The sequence below is a fragment of the Macrobrachium rosenbergii genome, chromosome 42, assembly GCF_040412425.1.
Source record: "Macrobrachium rosenbergii isolate ZJJX-2024 chromosome 42, ASM4041242v1, whole genome shotgun sequence".
Lineage (NCBI taxonomy): Eukaryota > Metazoa > Arthropoda > Malacostraca > Decapoda > Palaemonidae > Macrobrachium > Macrobrachium rosenbergii.
This window is the reverse complement of record NC_089782.1, coordinates 23,449,092-23,461,165: the sequence shown is the minus strand read 5'-3', so window position 1 is coordinate 23,461,165 and position 12,074 is coordinate 23,449,092. Positions and strand designations below refer to the sequence as shown.

The 12,074-nt window shown below is 36.7% G+C and overlaps 1 protein-coding gene across 1 annotated transcript in view; it reads left to right on the top strand.

Moving 5' to 3' along the window:
* The window catches only part of LOC136828055 (titin-like), an 85,637-nt gene extending 75,269 nt beyond the window's left edge, over nucleotides 1-10,368 (top strand). Inside the window, exons 5-8 of the mRNA XM_067085751.1 lie at nucleotides 648-790; nucleotides 2,990-6,783; nucleotides 7,614-7,726; nucleotides 8,849-10,368. Of these exons, the coding sequence (XP_066941852.1) occupies nucleotides 648-790; nucleotides 2,990-6,783; nucleotides 7,614-7,726; nucleotides 8,849-9,193 (4,395 nt within the window). The 3' untranslated portion in view covers nucleotides 9,194-10,368. The remainder of the gene's footprint in view (nucleotides 1-647; nucleotides 791-2,989; nucleotides 6,784-7,613; nucleotides 7,727-8,848) is intronic.
* The last annotated feature ends 1,706 nt before the right edge of the window (nucleotides 10,369-12,074 follow it).

Genomic DNA, 12,074 nt, shown 5'->3' with positions numbered 1-12,074 from the left:
AAGTATACTGTATCATCAGTTCATGTACATAGCAGTATTAATAAATGCTGTCATATTGTCAGTAGAAATGTATAGCATTTATAATATATATATATATATATATATATATATATATATATATATATATATATATATATATATATATATTTATATATATAATATATATATATATATATATATATATATATTTATATATATAATATATATATATATAAATATCTACAACATTCTGACATTATGCTGCATTCTTTTGCCTTTTTCAAAAGCTACACATTATTATATATATATATATATATATATATATATATATATATATATATATATATATATATATATATATATATATATATATATATATATATACTATATATATATACATATATACTGTATATATGTATGTATATATATATATATATATATATATATATATATATATATATATATATATATATTTATGTTGAGAGAAAAGATATGTGAAGTTTACTTGGTAGATACAGATAAGCGTAGGTGTAAGAGTTAAGATTATTAATATATTATTATTATTATAATTATTATTATTATTATTATTATTACTATTATTATTATTATTCCAAGGAACACCTTCAGGGCGATGCAGAATAGTATGATCATTATTATTACATTTTCAGGGTTCCTGGGCATCCCTGTCACCAAAAGAGAGGCTCCTACTTCGCCAGAAGTTGATGAAGGATCTGGAGACATCCTGCAACGTCCCGCTTCCTTCCAGGATCCGATACCGCCTGAAGAAGAAACCCTCGGTGTACACGTCGAAGTTAGTTTGAGATCCTGTAGATTTAGATGATTTGAGCGGATACCAGAGGTTCCATTTTGGCTGCTTGTGAAACCTTCGTTCTGTGTGGAATTTGATTTTTCAAAATTTCGTTACTTCGTTAATCCACCCCAAAAATTCTCCTGAATTGAAGTATAAAACAGTTAGCTTCATTAGTTTATCTAACTTTTGGGAATTTTGTATGTCGATTTTGCCATAAAATATCTATGTGGAATTTTTGTCGGTTCCAAATTTCACAACTTCAGTCCATCCAAAAATTCTCCTTTATTGGAGTATAAAACCTTGAACTTCATTAGTTTATCTAACTTGAGGAATTTGTCTGTATGTGGATTTTATCGCAAAATTTCTATGTGGAATTTGTCGATTCAAAATTTCACTACTTCGTCAGTCCACCCAAAAATTCTCCTGTTTAGAGTATAGATAATTCCATTTCATTAGTTTCTCAAACTTTATACTGTGGGGAATTTGTTTGTATGTGGAAGTTATTTGAAAAATCCCCACCCCCCAAAAAAGAAATAGCCCACTTCGTCAGTCCATGAAATGTTCCTCTTTCTGTAAACATTCCACTTAAGTAACTTATCAAAATTTCCACTTTGAGGAATTTATTTATATGCGATTTTTTTAAATTTCCACCGATTAGTGTATGAAAAAATCCACTTAGTCGGTACATCAAATATTCTCCGGCATCGTTTATGAATATTTCACTTTATTAGTTTATGAAATTTTAAACTTTGGGGAATTTTTTAGTATGTGGAATTTACTGAAAAATTTCACTTAGTATTTTATGTAAAAGAAAACATTCCACTTCGTCTCTCCGTCAAATATTCCTCTCCACAACATTCCACTTTATTTTAGAGTAGAATTTTCTACCGCGGGAATTCATTTGTATTTAGAATTCGTTAGTAGAAAATTTATTCACTTCTTCAGTGAATCAAACAAAATACAGTGAATCAACATTTTGTAGAAGATTGTCAGTATTTCCACATCACTAATTAGTCACAGTTTATCAAAAATTCCTTTTTATACTCTTTAAAAACACTGGTGTATAAACAAATTTACACTGCGGGCGCTTGATATTTAACAGTATAAGCTAAAACATCAAGTTGGTAGTTCATCAGAAATTTTCTTTAGTCATCTATCAAAATTGGTCTGTAAGTTTTTCACACATCAGTTTTATTTGTTTTGAAATTTCACCAAATTTAGCCATACTTATGCATGGTAAATTTCAATATCTTGACCCATAAAAAAAAATTTATTTAGAATTTGCTTGAATTTTCTTAACAATATTTGTACTTTTATGACTTTATGAAAGATTTCATTGTATTAGTTTAGATATTCGTAATTATAGAAATATATATATATATATATATATATATATATATATATATATATATATATATATATATATATATATATATAGGAGATGGCGGCTGTTAGTATAGTAATAAATATATGGAATGATATTAAGATTTCAGCAACATTGAACATATATAATATATATATATATATATATATATATATATATATATATATATATATATATATATATGTATATTTTATATATGTTAAATATTGATGAAATCTTAATATCATCCATATATTTAATATTACATTAACAAGGGCCGCCTTAGGTGATTTAGAAAACCATGCTATTCGTTAAGGATAATGTTTATTTTTGACACTCATATATTTCATCTTTTTATATACTGTACGACAATCATCATGTAACATTTCTGGACTTATTCACCTTTATATTTACTAGACGATAAGCTATAATTATTATAACATGAATCTGAACTAGAAAAATATTAACCTATCTTCTGACAATATTAATGATATTGCTCAACCCAAGCAGTTTAAAGCAAAGACGACAAGTGACTGTAAGTAGAAAGCATACCGGTAAGTGACCTTATAATAAACGTTACCTATAGATAAGACTTGCTGGCCTCTTGACAGGCTTTGTAACGTAGCTTGTATGATCAACCTTTATATAAGACTATTATGCAAGTGTTCATCATTAATATATTCTCTAGGGCAATTATTAAAATTTTATAAAAATGTTCCAGCTGCCAATCTGAAAAATATTCCAGTTGTCAGTCTGATTGCATGGGATTAACCTTGTGTTGTAAGAAAGAAAAATTGCTATTAGTATAGCTAACTATACTCATGTATATTTGACAGGAAGCCGAATTCGAATTCTCGTTTCGACGTTGGGATACCAGACATCTACGAAACAGAGGTCCAGGTCACTCCGAAGTACCGCAAGAAGCCTCTAGAAAGTCGAGGGGCAGCAGATAACAACCATCAGCTCTATCTCCCTAGCCCTGCAGGGCCTTCTTATGTACCCTTAGGGGCTCTTGTTACTCCAGCTTTTGACGAGCAGGAATCACCCGTAACAAAGCCCTACATTCCATTAAACAGGAGTCCTCAAACTGAAAATGTAGCAGGTCTAGTGTTCCGCCCACTCGAGACCACCAGAGTTAATCGATGCACAGAAGGTCTCTTGCATGGCCTACCCTGGAAGGCCAGACATTTCACAACTGTGTCAGACAGAGTGAGCTTGCAAGCTCATCTACAGTATCGACGGCCAGTATCTTTCAAGTTCAAAAGGACAAGTAATAATCAAGATTACCATGGTGACTCTCTCACAGATCCAACCACACGTGTGTATACAACAGAGCCTTATCCAACACCTGGGGCTCCTTATGCAACTCCTGGGGCTCCTTACCATGAAACTGGAAGCAGCCCTTATCATGAAAGTACTACAGCCGGATATGCAAAGCCACCTGAAAAGTACATTCCTCCAACTAATGACTATGTTCCACCCAAACCTCCTCATCCAACAACTATGTCATATGATCCTACTGTTTCAAAAGAACCTTATGCAGGAGTCTCTCAGAAATATATTCCTCCAAGCAAAGAATATGAAACTCCTAAAAGTACACACCCAGTGCCTGTAACATACACAGAACCACCACAGAAATATATTCCCCCAAGTAAGGAATATATACCACCTCATGCCACACCAGAAGCATATGGAAAACCCAGTACTGCAGAATACCAGACACCAAGCACAGAATATGTAACTCCAAAAATTACTCTTGATCCTGTTACCGACTATCACAAAGAGCCACCTCAGAAATACATTCCACCAAACAAGGAGTATGCATCCCCCCATATTGATCATAAGCCTTATGATCAGCCACCTTCGACAAATTATGAGCTTCCTAGCAAAGAGTACATTCCACCAAAGTCCTTGAGAATTCCAATTTTAAATCACAAATCACCACATAAAGAATATGCTGAACCGCCTCGAAAGTATCTCCCACCCAATAAGGAATATGCTGGTGCTCCTGCTGATGAAAAGCATACTGGAGGTGATTATACACCACCACCAAGAAAGTATCTACCCCCAGATAAACATTATTTGACACCTCAAAGAACACCTGAAAGTGGCCAACCGCACAGGAGGCGACGTCCAGGAAAAAGAAGGCGGAAGCACAGGAAACGTCCAACACCTCCTAGTCAGCAATACATTCCACCAAGTAAAGATGAATATCATGAAGCCAAGGAACCTTCAGAGTATAAAGAACCTGAAAGGAACTATGAACCCCCAAACAAAGAGTATATTCCTCCCAAAGCACCATCAGTAACTACTAGCTTACCTACATCTTATTCTACACCAGCAAGAACTTATTTACCTCCTGTTGAGGATTATAAAGTTCCTCATCAGAGCCATGCAACCCCAAGTTCTCAATATGAACCCCCATCTGATGAATATATTCCCCCTCTGCAACCAACAACTCCTGCAGGACTTTATGAAACTCCTATACCGACATATGGGCCACCATCTCAGAAATATGAACTTCCTAGCAGAGATTACATATTACCAGCTAGACCTGAATCATATGACACATCACTTCCAAGTTGGCTTATGAGCTTACAAGGTAAGGCACCATCTGCAGTGGAAGAAAAAGCAAGACCATACACTACAAATCCAACCCCACCTCCAGGGTATCACCCAAAACATTCCACAAGAGAAGAGCATTTTCCAAGTACTCATCCAGGTCACAGCCATTCTTCACCTGCTTATGATCATGTTTCTCATAAACCAGGCTATCATGCCCCTATACCTACTTATGCACCTCCAGATAAAGAATATCATGTCCCTGATGTCACATACGTCCCCCCTATCCATGAAGCACCAGGTTATTTACCCACATCTCCAAAGCCTGGATACCATGCACCAGAGCCAAGCTATTTACCATCCAAACCAGGATATCATGCTCCTGAACCTACATATGCACCTCCAAAATCAGATCATCACACTGTTGAGCAAGAATACATTCCCCCTAAAGTAGATTACCCAACCCCTACTCATCACTCTTCTCCAAAACCCGGCTATCATGCTCCAGAACCAACATATGTCCCACCCAAGGCTGATTACCATACCCCTGAACCAGAGCATCCTTCTCATGAGCAAGGTTATCACTACTCATCGCCGAAACCAGGCTATCATGCTCCTGAACCAACATATGCTCCTCCTCATCCGGGTTACCACGCCCCAGAACCAACATATGCACCTCCCAAGCCAGAACATCCCAAGGAATCTTACATTCCACCAAGGCATGACTATAATGTGCCTGAAACTAAGTACGTACCGCCAGATGATGATTTTCATCCTCCAAAGTATGTGCTTTCAACACCAAAGCCACGATACCCTGCTCCAGGGCTTACATATATCCCTCCAAAGCATGAATTTTATACTCCTGAGCCATCTTATGAATCACACAAACCAGGATACCATGCTCCTGAGCCTACATATGCACCCCCTAAAGATGAATATGCTTCCCCAGAGCCTACATACACAGCACCAAAGCCTGGATATCATGAGCCAGAGCAGACTTATCTAGGTCCTAAAGGAGGTCAACCCATTGCATCACATCCTGAACATAAACCTGGGTACCATGCCCCAGAACCCACCTATAAACCCCCTATTCATGACCACCACCATGAAGCTGGATACCATGCTCCCAAACCCACATATAAACCACCTGATTATCCAATTACCACATTAACCCCTACATATGCGCCACCACCAAGGACATACGTACCACCAGTCAGTGAATACTTACCACCAAAGAAAGATTACCACACAACGCCTGCATATATTCCGCCAAAGTCACCTGAAGACACTTACGTTCCTCCTAAGTTACCTGAAGTTTTGATACCAAAGACCCCATACGCTCCTCCTCCTCCCCCACCTCTTCATTTACCTATCGACTTAACGTATCTACCCCCAGAGAAAGACTATCATGCGCCCGCGCCTCATTTACCTGTCACACCTTCTCCGGTGTATACCTCCACCATAGTGTATGTTCCAGAAAAGGAATATGTCCCCCCTAAAACAACTCCAGCTCCAGATTACGTGGCGCCAATCCCTCCGAAGAAGGAATACATTCCACCACCGGCCATAACCATCGAACCGAACCACGACCCTCCTCTGAAAATTCCTCACGTACACCATGTCACAACTTACAAGCCTAACTTGAATGCCAAAGTGCAGAGTCTGCAGGACTTCAGTTACCCGGGAGAGCGGAAAGTGTCGCCACATACGGCGCTCCCGCACTTAATTGGTAACATATCTTCAACAACTTATTCCCCTCCAATTTATACCCCAACCACATACGGCCCCGGGTATAACGACCTTCCGCCAAGCGTCAAACCACCCGTGTATCCTCCGGACCACGTCCTTGACCTTTACGACGACTATGATGACTATTACTACTATTATGATGACGATGATGACTACTATTACTACGACGACGACGATTACGATTACTATTACGACGACGACTACGACTACGCCTTGGCTCCCCTGAAGAAGCCAGTGCCCCACCATCTCGTCCCCCAGCTGGACTACGACATTCTCGACAACGAGATCTACGACTTCGGCTACATCGCCGGGATACCAGGCAAGTGACGAGATGGTTTACTTTCTTCTCAACCAGTGAATAATCTCGTATATTTTATTTATAATTTTTTTTTATTATCATTTGAGTTTTATACTTTCAAACTGCTGTATATTTCAGGGTATTAATTTGTTCTTATTATTTTTTGTGTGCATTATATCAATTCGATCCTAATATTCTGATTTTTCATTGATGTTTATTTTTGCGTTATACACGTCTCCCTTATTTATCATTTTTTGTACTCGCTATTTATCTACACAGATCTTGCACCTGCTAATTCAGTTATAGCGTGAATGAACACATTTCATTGTAGGACGAGAAAACGACATTTGTTTGACATGAAAGGAGGGGAAGAGGCTGTTGTTATTGTTTGTTCAGTATTAGCTCACGTGTGATTTGACCTTATTATTTAATTACAGCCATTGTAGAATTTAACCTGTGTAGGCTTCATTTACTTACCGAGAAATAAAGATTTTAATAACATTTCTCCCCCCCAAAAATACCAATGCTAATTCAGAACCTTTGGCTTATTATGTTTATGAATTTTTCTCTTGGACTTAATATTTACAAAACATCATGACTGATTATCACTTTCATTTATGCTGCCTTCCTTTCTCTAATGTCATCATAGGATTAACCATCTCATAATCAAATTCTGTTGCCAAACATAAGTTCACCATATATTGCTAAATTCTTAATTCACCATATATTTCTAAATTCTTAAGTTACGGCAAAAATTTTCATCATATTCATTAACAATATTTACCTTATCTCCCTATCCTTACACTGAATCGAAGTTTAAACGACTTTCTAAGGAATCCATTTCACTTCAGGTCGCGCCGGTCGCGACTACCCCATTCTCAGCTACATCCCTCTGACCTCTTTCGGATGTGACCTGGTCGCAGATTACCCTGGGTATTACGCCGACATGGAAGCAGGATGTCAGGTCAGTGGCAAACTTCCGTGACGTTACTGAAAATTTAAATATTAATCTTATACACACATTAAATGATGACACATTTTTCGAGACTACTGTCTGTCCTTTTAAAGGATGATAAATCCCATTTGTTAATTAAAATTTTAAAGAAAGACAAATGATTCAGGAGCACAGAGGAAGAGAGATAACTCAGTGTTATGGAATGTATTCTAAATTTTGCTCTTGAAAAGAGACAGGTTCAGTGTTTCAAGGAACACAGAAGAACGCAGAGGAATCAGTATTCTGTAATCGATTACAAATTCTACTCTTAAAAAGAAACAGGTTAAGGGTTTCAGGGTCCACAGAGGAAGAGAGAATTCGTATTTTGGAAGTAATGATAAGTCCGTCTTGGAAAGAGACAGATTAATTAAATCAGGGAATACGACGGCAGGTAGAGGATTTCCCATCTTGAAAGAGAATGCCTTAAAGAACTGATCTTATTGGTTGAAACTCGAGTTCATGATTTCCACACAGTATCTATCTAATTTCTTAGCTTGAAGGGTATAATAAAATATAGAGCGAGGAGGCGGCATACAATCAAAAAGTTTTTGAAAGATCTGACTTGGGCACGGTATGCCCGTCTCGGACTTGTTTCCATAAAAAAAAGAAATATACTTCATGCTTGTCCTTCAAATTCCTTTTTTCTCTTTAGATTATAAAATGAGAAATATGAGGTAAAAACCTAGATCATAGACACAGTAAAACATATGAGTAACTTAGAATCCAGTTCTGATGCAAATGTAATAAACTGCCTTCCGCACTGAATAAACATCGTGATGAATTTGTTGTTAATGTAAGATGGCCTAGGACAGAGGGTTTTTAAGTCAGTCATTAAATGTGACTCAGTTTCCACATCACTCGCAGATTACAAGGGAGCAAGAGATGAGAGGCCCACTGACCAAACTTGAAGTCTTGATACTGCAAAATTCACTATTCAAATGCTATCCATTGGTTCGTGTAGTCAAACCTATTATCTGGAACGATATTGTCATCTAAAATTTGAACATTTCCATCCTCGGTTTCCGTATCTCAGAAGTGGTTAACAAAATTCATAACAGTCTATATTATAAGCTAGCAATATTTTCCTTCTAGGTTTTCCACATCTGCCACAGAAGTGGCCGACAGGACTCGTTCCTCTGCCCGAACGGGACGATTTTCAACCAGAAGTACTTCGTGTGCGACTGGTGGTACAACTTCGCCTGCGAGGACGCCCCGTTCTTCTACCCTGTGAACGCGGCCCTGGGCCACCCGGGCGTGCCGTTGCACCGCAACGCTTTCGAGCCGGACCTGGAAGCCGCCAGGAACCTGCCGCCTCTGGAACGCAACCAGCCTCTTCGAGATCACCTCCATCTTCTCGGTCACGTCACCGCAGCCGTTCCTCATCTAGTCTCGCCGTCGCCACATCACGTCCTCACTGTTGCCCCTCATCATTCATGAAAAGTCCATCAGTTATTATAGATTTAGAAAATATTGTTTTCCCATTATCTCGTCAGCCATTGCACCGTCTTTCGTTCTCAGAAGCCGTGTCAGTAAAACAAAAAATCTACTGGGACTATAGCAAGGTTGATCGTTTTGCTTTACTCGGAATCTGTTTACTTCTAATAAATCAGGAGTTTGATCTACAGAGACTGTAGCCAGTAGGAATAAAAACGGCATAATTTTGCTCTACTCTAAAGCTTTGTTCTCGTAAATCGGGCTTATCACAGTTTCAAAATGGAAAATAATAATTCCACTCCATTATCTGTAACATACTGACATTTGACAGCTTCGTATTAGACAGATGGAATTAGAGGGTTAACACAGAAAACATCAACTGTTAGCCCAATATGTGCCATTTTCATCAAAAATTAATGTTTGGTTTATTCTGTACCTTCAGAGTAATCTGTCATATCTGATGCAGAACCTTTTTTGTAGCCATTTTATGTGACATATTTCAAGAACCATAAAAGCAATAAATTTTGTTATTTTTTTATGAACATTAGCTATAAAGGGGTGGTCTGTTGTGGTCTAAGTGCCTCTTTGCATAAGTTAAGTGTACCTTAAAAAGAAATATTGAAAAAGTACCGTGAATTTGTTAACAGTTTTTGCCATTTATCTGAATTGCCCACTTCACAGCTATTTCACTCGTTCGTCGTTCAAAGATGCAATTTCTAGCTTGGCGATTTCTATTTTTGCTTGTTTCCTGTTAATCAGAACTTATCCTTACATTGTATGTTTTCTGTCAGTCAAATAACCCTTGGTATTTGATTGAGTAATCTGTAAATGCAGTCTTTGTACCTAGAAAAAATCTGCTTGATATCAAAATCTAGTCCGCATATTGTTTTATGTATATAATGTTATTTCTTAATGTAGCATAGGTAGGTTTTTATGTAGCATCATTCTTCAGATATTATGTTAGTGCTTTTTCTGCTTGGAACTGTGTTTCTGTGTGCATTCAGTGTGTGTGTTTGTATTCATCTGCATGCATGCACACAAACATGATAATCTATGCATAAAGGAAACCATGCAACGATTTACTGATAGCGTGGGTGATTTAGTGCTGGATCGCTATTTCTCCCAACACAGGATCGAATCCTAGGAAGAAGGAAGAATTTCTGCATTTTTATACCGCAATTAGGGATTCAAAGGCTTCAGAAAAAATTATTGAATAAAATTATATATATATATATATATATATATATATATATATATATATATATATATATATATATATATATATATATATATATATATATATATATATATATATATGTAGAGTATATATGCATTTATATATATATATATATATATATATATATATATCTATATATATATATATATATAGGTCTGATTAAAAAGGGACAAGCAGACTCCATATTCACGCATGTGTATTCACACAGATACAAAGTTCTCATTAAGACATTTCCGCTGAGTTTGTTGGAAGTATTTGAAAACTGCGGTTAAGAAATATCTAATCTGTGAATGGTATGAATATCTTGTAAATCTGCAAATGTTCATATACATGTGTGTACATAATGCATATATATATATACACGTGCATATGTTTATAAACATTTATATACAAAGAGACTAATTTCTAATAAAACAGTTTATAAAGTCTGTTGTATTATAAGACCATAAAAAAATTATTATTTCATTGTCTGCAAAATAACGTTCACCTCGTTTCACTTTAATGAGATGTCAGCGCTTCTCCTTATCTTCCATCTCATTCTTTATTTAATTTTTTCTTTTATTCTCTCTCATTTTTCTCTTTTTCTTCGAGTTTATATGTTCACCAAAGCAGCTGTTGCCAAATATCCTTTACTTCCCTTTTTATTTTGTTTAATTCAATTTTGATTGTTTTTTTTTTATCAGTTTTCATTTCCTTATATTCCGACTTTCCTCATTTTGTATCGCTTTCCTCAAGAAAGTTTGAGAACCCATAACCAGAGTGTCTGCGATGCCAGTTTGCAGAAATCAGTCATTTAACCCAAATGATCAAATTACTACGAACGGCAAAGAATGGATTAGAATAGAGAATGTTCTTAAGAGTCCGAAGTGAGTGAATTACCTCGGTGGAGAAGAAGGATCTATGTCCCAGAAGTTCCAGAAACCTAAAGGGCCGAGTTCGGAGGTCCATATCAGTTGTCTTTATTTCCTCTTTAACGTTTTATGGCATAAAAGGCGCTCACTTGATGATGAGGGATTCCTCCGTAGAGGGGCTAGTGCCGTCAGTGCATCTCACGCGGTGCACTGCAGTCACTACATTAGGTTCTATGCAGCGTCCCTTCGACCCATAGCTGCAACCCCCTTTATTCCTTTTCCTGTACCAGTTGATATTCTATTTCTTCCAACTTACTTTCCACCCTCTCCTATCAAGTGTTTCATAGTGCAACTGCGAGGTTTTCCTCCTGTTACACCATTCAAACTTTTTACTGTCAATTTCTATTCCAGCGCTGAATGACCTTATCGGTCCCAGCGCTTGGCCTTTGATCTAAATTCTATATTCTGTTCTGAACGAGGGATTCATTTCAGATTTACCTTTGTAGTATAGTAAAAAAAATCCTATACAAAGAGTGGCATTACCTGTAAAAGTTCAAATTAATTATATGGATAAATTATTCTGAGGCTTACTTGTAGGTACTAGGGCGTCTGAAGAATAGCAGAGTAATTATTCCTCGCACCGTTGGACTGTGGAACAGTCTCCCTAATAATGTCGTGTAATTGGAGCTTCAAAAGTTCAAGCGAAGATATGCAGTGCATTACTACCCTAACACTATTTTCCTTGCATTTTAATACATTTTTATTTATTAATTTATTGTTTCTTTTGTAAGAAGTG